The sequence below is a fragment of the Leopardus geoffroyi genome, chromosome D1 (genome assembly GCF_018350155.1).
Source record: "Leopardus geoffroyi isolate Oge1 chromosome D1, O.geoffroyi_Oge1_pat1.0, whole genome shotgun sequence".
Taxonomy (NCBI): domain Eukaryota; kingdom Metazoa; phylum Chordata; class Mammalia; order Carnivora; family Felidae; genus Leopardus; species Leopardus geoffroyi.
This window is the reverse complement of record NC_059329.1, coordinates 98,683,337-98,698,718: the sequence shown is the minus strand read 5'-3', so window position 1 is coordinate 98,698,718 and position 15,382 is coordinate 98,683,337. Positions and strand designations below refer to the sequence as shown.

Sequence of the window (15,382 nt, the reverse complement as noted above, 5' to 3'; positions counted from 1 at the left end):
AGGGCCGTCCTTTTCATCAGGGCCAGAACTAAGTAAGGTGAGGCAGGTTGGGTGCCTGGGTGCACCATTTAAGGAGGGCTCATTCTCAGGCTTGTTGGTACAAGCACCTCTATGCATTTTGCAACCTAATGGCCCCCTTGCCTCCCTTCAGTCCTGGCCCTGTTTCTCATGGCTCCATGCCGTGGCACTTGGCCATTCTCTCCACCCCAAAACCCTGACCCCTCTCTACCTTACCAACTCCTACCCATGCTTTAACGCTCCAGTCAAGGGCCACCTCCTCTGAGTTGCCCTCCTTGACCCACCCAATCTGAAATACATGATCCTCTTCTGTTCACCCTTCCATCACACTGGCCGCGAGGCCGGTTTACTTTCCGGCCTTGACTACCAGCCTAGCGCCTTTGAGGACACTTTGTTGGAGACTGATAGAGGGAATGGATGAATCTCAGGAAAGAGGTCTGCTGAAAGTAACTGTTAATAATAAGAAGAGGGGTGCCTGGGTGGCTCAGTTGATTAAGTGCCTGGCTCTTGGTTTTGTCTCAGGTCATGATCTCATGGTTCGTGAGTTTGAGCCCTGCGCTGGGCTCCGCGCGGACCGCACGGAGCCTACTTGGGATTCTCTCTCTTCCCCCCCCCCCCTCTTCCACTCCCCTGCTCATGCTCACTCTCTCAAAATAAATAAATAAACTTAAAATAATAATAATAATAACAACAACAGCAGCAGCTTGGGGCCGAGAGCCCAGCCTTTCCTGGACTTGCCGTAGAGAACTGAAAGCTCTGCAGTTATAACTGATGCCCAGCAGCAGGCAGCGAAGTCCCCATCAAGTGGGCAAGAAGCGGCTGCGGAGGCAGAGGATGAGAGGATGGGGCCTGATGGCCAGTTCTGAGGTTCCATAGTCCTGTCCAGTCTTGTCCAGCTTTTCCAGGGACAGCCAGTGTAGGCATCACTCCACCACCATGCCCTGCTTCTGAGTATGAAACAGTCATGCCTGTATAATAAAGTGCAAATGCCTCTTAGCAAGGCGTTCGAGGCCCCTTGGGGTCTGGCCCCGGATCACCAATCAGGCCTCAGCTCTCTGCTTCCTTGCTCTCTACCATCCAGCTGTTCTAAACTATTTGACTTAAAAAAAAAAAAAAAAAGTTTATTTATTTATTTTGAGAGAGAGACAGAGAGAATCCCAAGCAGGCCCTTCACTGTCAGTGCAGACCCTGATGGAGAGCTCGATCCCACGAACCACGAGATCATGACCTGAGGCATTATATCAAGACTCAGACACTTAACTGTGCCATCCAGGCCCCCCTTGAATTTTCTTGAAGTTTTCCTGCTCTCTCCCATCTTGGGGGCCTTTGCTCAGGCTGCCCCCTTTATCTGGAAAGCCCCTTTCCTCTCTCTTGCCCACTTCCAACAGTCCATGTTGCCTCTTCCGGGAAGCCCTTCCTGCTCAAGTCTGGGTGAGGTACCCTCCTTTGTGCTATGATAGCACCCCTAGCTTGGCCCTTAGCCCTCTGATTGATACTGCCTTTAAATGCACGGCTAATCTCTGTTGGAGTCACCATGGGCCAGGCCCTGTTCTAAGCACCTTATATAATTTACCTAAGTTCCCACAACCACCTCATGCCTTGATGTTATTTATATCCTCCTTTCACAAATGGAGAGATGTGGGGCACCTGGGTGGCTCCGTCGGTTAAGCATCCGACTTCAGCTCAGGTCACGATCTCACAGTCTGTGGGTTTGAGCCCCGGGTCGGGCTCTGTGCTGACAGCTTGGAGCCTGGAGCCTGCTTGGGATTCTGTGTGTATGTCTCTCTCTCTCTGCCCCTCCCCTGCTCGCACTCTGTCTCTTTCTCTCAAAAATAAATAAACGAAGAAAAAAAATTCAAATGGAGAAATGGAAGCTCAGAGAGATTCCGGTTACATAGTATCTTACTTTCCTATGCTGTGTAACAAATCACCACGAACATGGCAGTTTAAAACAACTTATGTATGACCTCAGTTTCCATGACTCAGAGCACAGCCTAGCCGCGTCTTGAGCTCTGGCTCTCGCAGGCGCAGGCTGCAGTCCGGGTGTTGGCTGCCCTGGGGTCTCATCTGGAGCTGAGGTCTGCTTCCAAGCTTGTTGAAGTGGTTGGCAGAATTCAATGCCTTGCCACTATAGCTCTGAGGCCCTCAGCTCCTCGAGGCCACCTCCTCTATGTAGTTCACAATACGGCTGTGTGCTTCAAGGCCCCAGCATCGTACTATTTCTTTTCAGGAGATGCTCAGTCCCTTTTTTGTTTTTTAAGTTTATTTATTTGTTAACGTTATTTATTTCTTTTGAGAGAGAGACAGAAAGGGAGAGAGAGGATCCCAAGTGGGCCCCACACTGTCAGTGCAGAGCCCTACATGGGGCTCGAACCCATGAACCACAATCATGACCCTAGCTGGAACCAAGAGTCAGACGCTTAACTGACTGAGTCACCCAGTCGCCCCTTTATTTATTTTTGAGAGAGAGAGAGAGAGAAAATCCCAAGCAGTCTCCACGCTGTCAGCACGGAGCCCGGATGCAGGGCTTGAACCCACGAACCGTGAAGTCATGACCTGGACTTAAATTAAGAGTTGGATGCTTCCGAGTCACGCTGGCACCCTGCCCAGTCCCTTTTTATTTTTTTTAAAGATTTTTTGTTTTTAAGTTTATTTAATTTGGAGAGAGACAGAGATAGTGCAAGTGGGGGAGGGGCAGAGAGAGAGGGAGAGAGAGAATCCCAAGCAGGCTCCGCACCATCAGTGCAGAGTCCGATGTGGGGCTCGAACCCATGAACCGTGAAATCATGACCCGAGTTGGACACTTAACCAACTGAGCCCCCCAGGTGCCCCTGCCCAGTCCCTTTTTAAATGGCATTCACCTGACTAAGTCACACCCACTAAGGATAATCTCCCCTTTGATGCACTCAAAATCAATTGATTTGGGATCTTAATTACAACTGCAAAATCTCTTTACTATTGCTATAAAAGGTCACCTAATTACGGGAGTGACATCCCCTTATATTTACAGGTTCTCTACATACCCTAGGGGAAGGGATTAAACAGGTGTGTAGCAGGGTGGGGGGAGTGTGGGGTCGGGAAGCTTGGAGGCCACCTTAGGCCATGTCACACACAGCTGGTGAGTGGCAGCTCCGGGAGTCAGTCAAACACAGCTCTTCCTCCTCTGGAGTCTGTACCTTCAACCCAGCCGAGGCAAAGGATACGAGAGCTGAAATGCTGGCAGGTCTTAGGAGGACCAAACTGGGTCCTGCATGCAAAGTGTGTGGCACAGCGTCTGGTCCAAGGAGATGCTTGACACTTGCAGTTCGCATCCCCAAAGGCCAAGACGGTGGCTCATCTGCTCTTCTGCCTCCACAGTCAGCAGTAGGAGGAGGAGCCGTGGGGTGGGGGGATTATAGCAGAAGCTTTTGACCATCTAGTTTGAATCCTGCACCCGGCTGGAAGAGGGAGGCCAGAAGAAATGCCTCCTCATATCCCCATGCTCCCAATCAGACCCTGTCGGAATATAAACGTCCCCTTCTCACTCCCCCATCCCTCAGTCTTTGTCGCCTCCCCCCCCCCCCACCCCATGAAGAAAGGCACAAAGTCGGGAATTGATGCTGCATCTTTTTTTTTTTTTTTTACTTTTGCCTTCTTAAAGCATGTGCTGAGCTGATGGACGAAGCAGTTTGGCAATTAAAAAGGCCCAGCGGCTTGGGCAGCAGCAGGGGAGGCCAGGAGAGGGCCAGGGAATGGCAAAGCCCGCACTAACTTCATAAAATATAAAACAAGGGAGGGGTGAAGGGAGGATGGAGACTTGTAAAATACAATATCTTAGGGGATTGGCAATAATAAAAAATAAGGTTCATTATTTACAAACAATTTCTGTTCTTGGTCTCTGTACAGTGGGGCGGGGGTGAGGGGTGTGTGTGTGTGTATGTCGGTATGTTGATGTGTATGTTTGTGGGGGTGGGCAGGGAGGCAGTGGTCGTGTTGGTCATTATGAGAAAGGAAGGGGTTAGCCCAGTGAGTGGTTTATCTGAGAAGGACGGATGGTTGTGGGAGGGTGGGGTGAGAACAGAGTGGTCAGCCCAAGGGAACAGTCCGATTGTGGTGGGGAAAGGAAAGGCCCTGGTAAAGACTGGGGCAAAGAAGGTCTGGGGAAAAGTGGAACCCCTTCTCCTGGGCTGGGAGCCCAGGGGGCAGGGGTACAAGCTGGATCCGGGTTAGAGAGCAAGACCACCCCTCTTCTGGGCGCCAGGGGGTACGTCCTGTGTCCTGGGTCTTGGCACGGCCTAGGAGAGTTTGATGGTGGTATTGGGGCCCAGATCCCTGGAGAGAGAACAGAAATCAGGGTGAATCTGTCCAGTGAAGGATCCTCTCACCCCTCTGCATGCTGGATCAGGATGCGGGACGGATGGGGCCTTGGGGATGTGTGGCTGACACGGGGACCAGGGCACAGTGTGGGTGGAGACTGGGACGCCAGGAAGGGAAGGGGCCACCCGCTCACCTCTCACGGAACCACTCCTTGGGATGAGAGAAGTCGGGGCTGGTGCCATTTCCACCGACGTCTTTTGGCCAGGCCTCACTCAGGTACTTGGTGGTCTCGTGGGTGCTGTCCAGGTGGTCAAGCTGCAGGTGGTCCTGGGGCCGCTGCTCTGCCGGCCCCCCCGGCTTGATCTCCCAGCCATCTGGGGGCTCCACAGGCAGCAGGGCACTGCGGCCATCCTCCCACGAGCCTGCCCCCTCATCGTAGAACAGGAGGCTCCGGGAGGGCACTAGACAGAGAGCACAGGGTGAGCCTCAGTTGTCGAGGCCCCCTCCTCCCAGCCAGGTTCCTGGCCCACTAGTTAACGACGAGGGTCCTGAAATCTTGCAGACCTGAGTTTGAATCCTAGCTCTAACATTTCCAATTTGCATGACCTCAGGAAAATCAGGCCTTTGCTTTAGGCTTTCTGAGCCTCAGTTTGCTCATCTGTAAAATAGGGATACTAGGGCCAACCTCAAGTAGATGTGGTTTAATGAGACAATCTAGGGAAAGTGATTGGAACTGTTCATAGTAAGCACTCTGAGAAAGTAGTTCTTCCTAAGCAGAGGATACCGGGGCGGGGCATCTGCGAGCTGGATTCTAATCCCACCTCCACTATTCACTTTCTGTGAGACCTTGAATCAACCTCTTCCCCATTCTAGGCCCTAGTATGCCCTTCAGGGAAATGAAGGAAAAGAAAACAAATTTGTTGGATATCGATCGACCTTGTTTTGTTTTGTCTTGTTTTATGCAGGCTTCATGCCTAGTGTGGAGTCCAGTGCGGGGCTGGAGTTCACAATCCTGAGATCAAGACCCAAGTTGAGATCAAGAGTTAGACGCTTAACCGACTGAGCCACGCACATGCCCCTGGATATCTACTTTGTGCCAGGCATCGTGCAAAGCCCTTTGACCTGTATTAAATCACTAACAACTCACAGAAACTCCTGGGAACGAGATATTTTTAGCCCCGTTTCACAGAACAGGTAACCGAGGTTCTACTTATCGGGGACGCTAGAGGTGAGAGGCAAACCCAGGTCTGCCTGGCTCCAGCCCTCAGGCCCTGACCCAAGGGTCTGTGTGAAAGGCACTCCCTGCAATTGAGCAATACACCAGCTCTGAAAAGCCAGTTCCAGAAGCCACTTCCTACCACAGATGCACACAGGGCCTGCCACGCACTGCATTCACTGCGAGGGGCTCCTTCATTTCCTCGCCTCCTCTGACTCTGGCTTTGTTCGTTAATGCTGCCCCCACCCCCAACTTCCATCCCTTCCTCTCCTGGGGTTTCCCCTACCTCCAAATATACAAGAGCCCCTCTGCTCTTGGGAAATGGATACGTGACTCGCAAGCCCTTACACCCCTGTGGCCCACCTCCCTTAGCAACTGTCCTGTCTTCTCAGGCCACCCTTGTCCAGGGAGTGGTTTTCACTCACCACCTCCACTTCCTCTTCCCCTAACCCTCCCCACCCCTTCCTCCCCTCAAGGCCCTGCTGGTCTAGCTCATTCTCCCTGCATATCTCTCCTTCTCGAATCTCACTCCTCCCTGTCCCCTCCCTCTCTGACCTCCCATCTGTTTCCTCTTCCTCCTGCCCTACTAGATAAATTCGTTGCTGGTAAATGATGAACAGCCAGAAAGTTCCTCTGTGGGTCTACCTGAAGTATCTTCCGCCTCTGGAAATCCATACTGTTCTTTGCTGCACCCTCTACCAGTTCTCCCCCTTGCCACCCACGTATTATACCTTTTCTCTCCTCCCGTGTGGTCTTCGAAAAGGTGGCAGTGAGCTCATTTAGTAAGTGCTTGCTCTACACCAGACACTGTGCTAAGAGTGTTTGTGCACCTTGCCATCTAGTTGTCACAACAACCGTGCTTGGTAAGAGTAGAGCTGTGACTCCCGCGTTTCAGATGAAGAAATTAATGCTTAGAGAGCTTAAGGCACATGCCCAAGGTCGCGCAGTTAGCAAACGGCCACGGCAGGTACGACCGACTCCGAGGCCCCCCCGCTCTTAACCACTGTACCTTACAACCCCCTATGGGACAGTAAGTATCTGAGCTCACACCACCATGGCCCCTCTTCTGCCCAAGGTAGACATTACCAGTGGGTCTTGGCACTCCTTCCTGCTGCTCCGGAGTGCTATGTCAGGGTCCCTCACACAGTGCTTCAGACAGCCACCACCATCTTATTGGAAAGGGCCCTTGAACTGAAACTCATTTGCCATCCCATTCGTGAAATACTAATGGTGTCTAGCAGATGCCCCATGACCACCGGTACCGTAATTCGTCGGGGCTAGGGTGGGAACATTCCTGTTAGCCCCTCTGAGCCACTCTTGGGTGGGCTGGGATTAGGGGGTCTGCACTGCAGTCCCAATTCTACAACCAACATTGAATAACTCAGATGCCCTTTCGGAGCCTCAGTTTCCCCATTTGCAAAATGAGGGCACAGAAGAAGATAACGCCCACCCAGAATCTGGTTCCATTCTCGTGTCTGGCTTCTGTCTGGAAGTTGGGGCTGAGGGAAGATGGCCTGGCTCAGGTTAACATAGCCTGGCCCACTCACTCTGACTGGCTGTGTAGACGCTGTCAGCGGCCACGGGGTCTTCCTTCACAGTCTGGGAGCTGGAGGAGAACTCAGGGAGGCAGGGCACAAGGGAGCCCAGCACCAGAACGAAGCACAAGGCCGCCACCTGGTAGTGGAGAGAGAGTGGTGGTCAGAGCCACCCTCAATCCTTCTGCCCCCAAACCAATAGGTATAAAAGGCTCTGTGTTTTTCCAAAAAAGCAGCACCCAGAGCCAACTACCCCCTAGATGTGGGCTCTTCTACCCTTTCTGGAGAAGGTTGGGGAGGCTGCTCAGAGCATCGCAGCTCATTGTAGGGAACTGCCATAGGCGGCATTAGAAAAAGAGGAAAGTGGTCAACATGGTTATAACCTATAAGGTGGAGGAATCAGGACAGGGAGAAAGGAGTAGGTGGCGGTTTGGGGGGCTCAGGGAGGGGGACAGAGCATCATACCAGGTTCTCACAAGAGGAGCTGACAGTCACGCACCAGGAACTGAGCCCTGCCCACAGGGTGACTGCCACCTGACAGTGTGAGGCTCTCAGAAGGCCTGGGGAGTGATCAGCCAGGGGGCAGCAGGCTGCACATTTCCAGGACAGAGTGGAAGAGGGTCTTGCAGAGGCCTGAGCCACACCCTGCATATTCTTTTGGGTTTCTAGAGATTTGCTCAACCTTCTCCTCGCTATTGGTTCCAGAAAGAAAGAACCAAGTCCAAACTCCCTTGTGTTTCCTTAAGCCCTTTCCTCCCCAGCGGACTTGTAGAAGTGGCCTCCTCAAGGGACTTGCCCTGCTATCCCCTAGGTGAGTTCATGTGAGCCACTACACATCCACACGGTGTTAGAATTCATCACGGAAGATCATGTTCTAGAAGGCTCCATGGGCTTGGTTTAAGAGGCTGGGGTCTGCAGGAGCCAGCTCACCAGGCACTAGGATCGTGTACCTTGGTGATGTGGCCAATCCCTCCAAGCTCTGCCTGCTTTCCTAGAAAGCCAGCCTGGGGAAGTCTTGTCCTTGTGTGGCCCTGGGGTGAGGGAACAGCACCTACCATGAGGCAGGTCCCAGTCTGGGTGGCGGCCATCTTGTAAGGTCTTGAGATCTTGTTGGTGACCAGAGTCTGGAGTTTCTGCAGCTGCTGCAGCAGGGTCCTGAGGAGGGCACAGTGGTCACCTGGCACGCTCTGACCCCGCAGGCATCTCTGCCTCCTGGAGCTCTCCCAGGGTGCACCTGGGCTGGCTCCAGCCTTAGCCTCCACACCAGGTGTCCATTTCAGTCACGACAGAAAAGGTCACCTCCCGCTTGGTTCCTCTGCGGTGTGGCTTGGGGGGACCTGGGGCCTGTCTCATAGTGAACAGCTGGGTCACCCTATGGGAGTTCAGGGTTGCTCCTCACCAAAGTGGGGGTGGGAGGAGGGTCTACCCCACCTGGGCTGAGGTCACCTTTTTCTTCACCTACACCAGCCACAGCTAAATTGACCTTCCTGTCTTCGAACCCCACAACTCCCTGAGCTGATAAGACGGCCACGTGTGGCAGCTGTCTGGTGTGTAGTGAGGGTCCAGTAAATGGTAACTACCATTTTCGTTGATTTTGTTTTGTTGCTTTTATCACAGCACCTGCAGCACTTCGTTTATTTACGGATTGCCATGTCAGTCTCTTTCACTAACTGTGGGCTCCCTGAGGGCGAGGACCGGGTCCCACCCAACGTGGAATCCTCCGGGCACACACAGGGGGGACTCAGCCCATGCTTGGTGAGTAACAGTTTAACCATCGCTTTCCTCCACCTAGCCGGGCAGTGGGGTTGCAGTTACCAGAATGTACAGCAGGTGGCGAAATAGCTCCAAGGGCCTGGCCCTATTTTGGGCCAGAGAGGAATCTGGGCCAGAGGTAGAGGGGTGAGGGGTGCGGACTCCCGCCTCCCTTCCCTGAGTGGGGGGCATTCTCCAGGTCAATCAGGGGAGTGGCTGGATCCTGCTGGAGAAGCTGGGGGAGAAGGGAGGAAAGAAGGAAAAAGCCTTCTGTTGAGCACCTGCGAATTACCAGCTGTCATCGACGTCATTTTAATTTACCCCAGCAAATAATTATTAAAGACCTACTGTGGGCTCATGGCTAGGCACCATCAAGAATTCAGAATAACCATTAAAAAAAGAAGAAGAGCTGACATGAATTCAGCATTCTCAAACACCAAGCACAGCTCTGGGCCCTTTACTTGCACTGTCTCATCGAACCTTCACACAAATCGTGTGAGACAGAGCTTCTATAATCCCCATTTAGACAAAGCAACTGGGGCCCAGAGAGGTTTAATGGTTTTCCCAGAATCGCAAACATGGCAGAATGGGATCAAACAAAACAAAACAAAACAAACAAAAAACCCAGGCTGTGATTTTATGTGGCCACCAGGCCCTGTGCCGGCTCCACGCTGAGGTTTCTCAAACTTAATTGTGCCTGTGAATCACTGAAGGATCTTGTGGAAATGCAGATCCTGATTCTGCAGGTGGTGCCGATGCTGTTTGTTGGTAAGAAGAACCCTGAGCAGCAACACCTACACCAGCGGTTCTAACTTTAGGGTGCACCAAAATCACCTGGAGGGCTTACTAAAACACAGGTTGCTGAGCCCTCCCCGGGGAGTTCCTGGTTTACTAGGTCTGGCTTGAGGCCTGAAAATAAGCATTTCTGAAAGTTCCCAGGGGCTGCTGCTGCTGGTCTGGGGTCACACTTGGAAAGCCACTGCTCTACATCAGCTCATTTAAGCGTCGCACCTGCCCTGTCATAGCATATAGAGCTATGTGCGGATGAAGAAGGATGGGAGGCCAGGGGTCCCAGGCTCTGCAGGGTTCCTGTCATCCTGAACTCAGTTACCCCGTCTCTCTCCTGCCTCCCAGAGCTATGCCAGAGCCAGGCACTGGCTGCAGAAGGGTGGGGGGCCAGGGAGGAGACAGGTGGGACAACTCACCTGTTGGCATTCTCCAGGGTCTCTACTTTCTTCCACAGTTCATTGTTCTCTGATGTAAATGTCTCCACCCTGAGGGGTCCAAGTAGGCAAAGGCTCAGAGGCAGCCTCCAGACCCACTGCTGCCCGCCCCCCACCCCTGCCCCACCATTCCCTGTGGCATCCCGCTCCCCACGCCCTCTGCTCTGGTGCCCTTTGAGAGAGGACCAGGGAGAGCGGGGCAGGCTGGGGAGTGGGTCCCAGGCCTGCCACCCTGCCCAGGATGCTTACTTCTTTTCTAGACATTCCACGTACTCCTTCTTCTTGCGGCGGCTCTCCTGGGCCGAGATCTAGAGGGGCAAGCCCCCGAACAGGGGTTACCATAGCCTCGTAACCACTTCCTGGGGATCCTCAATTTTAGGGCTGGCATCACCAGGGGAGCAGAGGCTTCCACCCACCAAGGAAGTCCTAGGGAAGGGGCTGGGTCCAGCTCATGCTTTACCTTATTCTTGATTTTTCTCCGGACCCTCTTTAAGGCCTTTTCTTCGGCTTTGGTGAGGGGGAGCTTCGTGGGGATGGGGTAGCCCTCAGCAATCAGGGTGCGTTTCTCCTCCTCTGTCAGGAGCAGCGGCCCTGATGTCCCCTGTAATTTCTGTGGGAAGTACGACATGATGGTTAGGAACCAGACAGCCCTGGATTCCAGTTCAAGCTCTGCCATTTACTCTTTGTGTGACTTGGGGAAGGTACTCGACTCTCTTAGCCTCAGTTTCCCAATCTGAAAAAGGGTGGATCTGAATTAAATCCAATAACATGAATCAACAGTGCTGCGAGCCCAGCATGTTAGGCACTCAGCCTATATTGTGGTGGGGGGCGGGGGTGTCCCTAGATCCCATTCTGGAATCCACAGCCTCAAAGCTTGCTTGCCCAGAGCCCCTAAGCAGCAGCCCCCTCATGTCCCTACAGTCTCCACTTGGGAGGCTCCACACTCATCCCAGGACTCAGGGCCTAGCTCCATGTTTCCTGGGGGCTTTTGGGCCTCCTAGAGCCCGGGCCATCCCCCTAGAGGTCAGGAATGTCAAGTTCTAGTCCTGGCTCAGCAACAGTGTGGGTTTGGCAGGCCTCTTGGACCTCTCTACCTGGTTCCTCTTCACCCCAAAGCAGGATTGAAAGATTCTCACTCCCATCTGCCAGGCAGGCACCTCTCTGAATTCTGATAGGGATGAGGATCAGGCTTGGGGCTCCCCAGACCCTTCCCTGCTGGTCATGTACAGGGTGGACTTACTCAGTTCCTTGCCTCTAGGGTCAGCCCACCCCCAGCTGCTTACGTGAGGGGCGGTGAGAAGGGGGGAGGTGGAGATGGCCGTGGAGGAGCGGGCCATGGGCCGGACAGGGCTGGAGGGGGGCAGAGAGCGGGGACTCTGGGAGCCGTCACTGTCGCTGCCGTGGCTGCTGGGGGGCGTCAGAGGCATCTGCACCAGGTCCTCTGGGGAGAGCGGGGGAATCCAGGTTAGCAGGGTTGCATCCCAGCTCTGCTTGGACATCAGAGGTCAGCCAGCCCTGACACTGGGGAACGGAACACTGGGACCTTGACCAGCTGTAACATCACAAGCCCCTCTGCCATGTCACATAGATGAGCTGACATCCCCGAAGTTGATTCCTGAGTGCCATCCCATCTCTGACGCCACAGAGGTCTGGCTCCCTTAAGCCTGGTCCTTGGTGTGGATATCATGGAGGCCAGATTCTTGAAGTCCCTCCCCCATCCCTGACTTCACAGGGTCCAGACCCTTTGAGCCTCCAGCTTGGTAACCCCAGAGGTGACTGGAATCTGCCCGCAGTCAGACCCATGGGGATCAGGCTGGGCAAGCAACAGCCTCTGTCGCTTCTTTTTTTCCACTGCGAAACTTTTAGCCACATCAACCCCAGGGGTTCCTCTTTCAACTTCAGGGTAACAGGACAGCATTGGGCTTTCGGCAGACCAGCCAGGGGCACTGCTCTCCCCAGCCTCCCCACCCCTGTTGCTTCTCTGTGGCCACAGCATCAGGAAGACTGACACTTGAGGCGGTCAGGAAGAAGCTTGGGTAGAGCCATGAGGACCGAGAGCCTAGCTGCAGGGAGAGCTCCCAGGTTGGCACAGAAAGCCCGGCTAATAGCAGATGTGGAGACCTGAAGGCTCTGGGCTGAGGCTTAGGAGGAACAGCTGCATCCTTCTAGGCTCTGCCCCAAACTGCCCCCTGCAGGAGTCCTCTCTCCTTTCCCAGACTTTGATTTGCCTCTTAAAGAGCCCTGAACTTGGAGCCAGAGAGCCCGAGTTCAAGTTCTGCTGTCACCTGCCCCAAGTGTGTGGCCTATAGTCATGTTTATTGGCCTCTCCCAGCCTCACTTTCCTGTTGGAAGGGAGCCACGAGGATGGAATGAGCTAATGTTTGTAAAAATGCTTTACGGATAGAAGGGCGCTCTACAAGGCGATGTGTTTTCACAGTGGCCCCTTTCTGCCTTCTGTGAGTCTTCTCTCCAAGGAAGTGAGCAACCTGAGGGTGAAACTGGGGCCTTATTCATCCTCCTAAAGCATGTGCTACTGAGCCCAGGGCCTGATACATACTAGATGCTTCATGAATGTTTGATGGATTAATGGGGTGGGACTGGAAAGATTCAGTTAGCCTTTTCTCCTTCTGGCCAATCCAAGAAGCTTCCTCTGTTCCCTTCCTCCTTGTCAGATCTGGGAGGCTTCCAAGGCCTCCTGGGATCTGCCAACTTTAATCCATTTGGCTGCTATGATATTGGCCCTCATTACTCTGATCTCCTTGGGCACAGGAACTGTCTTTTCTCTCTGCTTCCCCAGCTCCTGGTACTGGGACATGCACAATGAACTCACTGGGTGGATGGATGGATGGATGGATGGATAAATGGATAGAGGATGGATGGCTACAGAGTGGGCATCATCAGTGAATGATGGGAGGGGGATTAGCAAACAGGGTGAGAGTGTCAGTAACAGAGATGACAGTTGTAGATTGGGTAAGATGGGGGCTTGAGGAAGGGAAAGCGTGAAGGGGAGGGAGGAAAGGATATTCTCAAGAGAGATGGGAGTTGTCAAGGGAGATGGGTGGGCTGGGCCAAGGGAGTAGGGATGCTGTCTGCCCAAGACTGGAGAGAGGCAGAGTCCCTTTCTGGACATACTTACCTGGTGTCACTTTGAGGAACTGATTCACCTCCTGGGGCTCCGCTTTGATCACTGGCAGCTGAGTCATCTCTCCTGGGGCCTGAGGAAGACATAGGTCCATCTCCATCAGCTGTCCTTGGCGCTGTCCCCACCATGCCATTCAACCTCCCACCCTCCCCTGAGTCTGGCAGTCTGCTCTGCACATAAGGAGGTGGCAGGGCTCAGTGTTCCGAGCACAGCCCAGAGGGAGCAGAGGCAGGTTTTCAGGCTTGGAGAAGCCAAGTCAGACCTAAGAGAAGAGAATGATGGTCAAGTAGTTAGTGTAGTTTATTTTTTTTTTAAGTTTTTAAAATGTTTTTATTTATTTTTGAGACGGAGAGAGACAGAGCATGAGCAGGGGAGGGGCAGAGAGAGAGGGAGACAGAGAATCGGAAGCAGGCTCCAGGCTCTGAGCCATCAGCCCAGAGCCTGACGCGGGGCTCGAACTCACGGACTGTGTGATCATGACCTGAGCCGAAGGCGGACGCTCAACTGACCCAGCCACCCAAGTGCCCCACTGTAGTTTAGACCTTATGCTCAGAGAAGGAGAGCTTCTTGTGACCTCCAAGGCCAAGGCCATTTTTTTAGTGGAGGCTGCCCTGCACGGACTGTGAAGGCCACGTAGGCGGTAGGCCATGGTATGGTGTTATGTGGTTTGCTATGTGGTTTGCAGAGAGTTTGCAGAGAGGATGAGAGGTAACGTCTGGCACATTGAAGCTGTTCAGTGAGCAGTAACAACAGCACAGACTAAGAAGGCATGAACTGGCTGGGGGCTCAGGGTAAGCTCCCTCAGCCACTGAAGTTTGAAACGAGTCCTGAAGTATAAACAGGAATGTTCCAAATAAAGGATGGGGCCAGTGGTGAGGGGAAAGGCATTCCAAGCGCAGGGAAAAGTATCTGCAAAGGCACAGAGGCCAGAGAGCATGGCTGGATCCGGAAACTCAGTATTCAGGGTGTCCAGAGGGTAGGGGTGTGTGCCAGGGGTGGAGGGGTAGGAAACAAGATCAGATGGCTTGGCGAAGGGGTGGCGTGGGGGTGGTGGGAGGATTCACAGAAGGTAGAAAGGGACCAGACAAGGAAGTTTGAAACAATAAGGAGCCCTTAAAGGGTTGGATTGCAAGGGACTAACAGAACTAGATTTATGTTTTTTTTTAAAATTTTTTAACGTTTATTTATTTTTGAGACAGAGAGAGACAGAGCATGAACGAGGGAGGGTCAGAAAGAGGGAGACACAGAATCCGAAACAGGCTCCAGGCTCTGAGCTGTCAGCACAGAGCCCGACGCGGGGCTCGAACTCACGGTCTGCGAGATCATGACCTGAGCCGAAGTCGGCCACTTAACCGACGGGGCCACCCAGGCGCCCCTAGATCTATGTTTTAAACAAACACGCATCCCTATTTCTTTATATTCCCACTTGCTGCTACAGAAAGGACATCAAGAACACGCATGGCTGCCTACACATGATGATCAACATGCACCTAAGTGGTGTTGTCTTTGAGGAAGGCACTGTGTTGTTGGGTGCTGGATTTCAGGACCAAGGCTCCCCTCTGGTTCTGCAGCCAGCAGGGAGAGGTCATGATATTCTGGGTGGGACACAGAATCCCCAATTTAGGCAGATGAGTAAGAATCGCAGAAGGTTCAAATTGGCAGAGACCTTGGAGACTCCCTGGTCTGCATCCTAGCTCAGCCCTCAAGTGACAGAGAAGGCATTGTGATGGAAAGGGTGGGTCCCACAGCCTGTGACTGACAATGCCAACTTCTGGTTCCTGTGCCTTCCACAAGGGTGTCGTGACCTCACTAGAGTGGGAAGTGTGGGCTTCTGGGTCTTGCAGAGTTTGGAATGCCGTTCATTATTTCTGACTGTGTGATTCTGGGCAAGTCGCTTAGCTCCTTGAGCCTCAGTTTCCTTCTCTGAGGCACGTGCCCAACCTCCAAGACTCTGGCGGCTGCTGCCGCGCCTTCCCTTCCTGCTTTGCCAAGGCCCGAGGAGTTGCTGAGCCAGCCTTGGAGGTGGTCACAAAAGATCCTCCACCTTTGCAGCAGACCCTTGGTCCAACGGGTTGATGGTGGGGTAGGGAGGGGCTGAGCTTGCCTTTGGCCACATACATTTTGATCGGGTGAGATGCGTGGCCAGCAGGGGGCAGAGCTAGTCAAACCCGTAACTAGGGATTTTAAGATGGCCCTTAGA

General features: G+C 53.3%; 1 protein-coding gene across 1 annotated transcript in view; it reads right to left on the bottom strand.

The window, feature by feature from the left end:
* Window positions 1-3,611: 3,611 nt before the first annotated feature.
* Window positions 3,612-15,382, bottom strand: part of CREB3L1 (cAMP responsive element binding protein 3 like 1) — a 35,467-nt gene continuing 23,696 nt past the window's right edge. The window contains exons 4-12 of the mRNA XM_045486684.1: window positions 13,177-13,255; window positions 11,324-11,481; window positions 10,501-10,650; window positions 10,290-10,348; window positions 10,023-10,091; window positions 8,121-8,220; window positions 7,078-7,204; window positions 4,508-4,775; window positions 3,612-4,329 (exon numbers count right to left, since the gene is read on the bottom strand). Of these exons, the coding sequence (XP_045342640.1) occupies window positions 4,293-4,329; window positions 4,508-4,775; window positions 7,078-7,204; window positions 8,121-8,220; window positions 10,023-10,091; window positions 10,290-10,348; window positions 10,501-10,650; window positions 11,324-11,481; window positions 13,177-13,255 (1,047 nt within the window). The 3' untranslated portion in view covers window positions 3,612-4,292. The remainder of the gene's footprint in view (window positions 4,330-4,507; window positions 4,776-7,077; window positions 7,205-8,120; window positions 8,221-10,022; window positions 10,092-10,289; window positions 10,349-10,500; window positions 10,651-11,323; window positions 11,482-13,176; window positions 13,256-15,382) is intronic.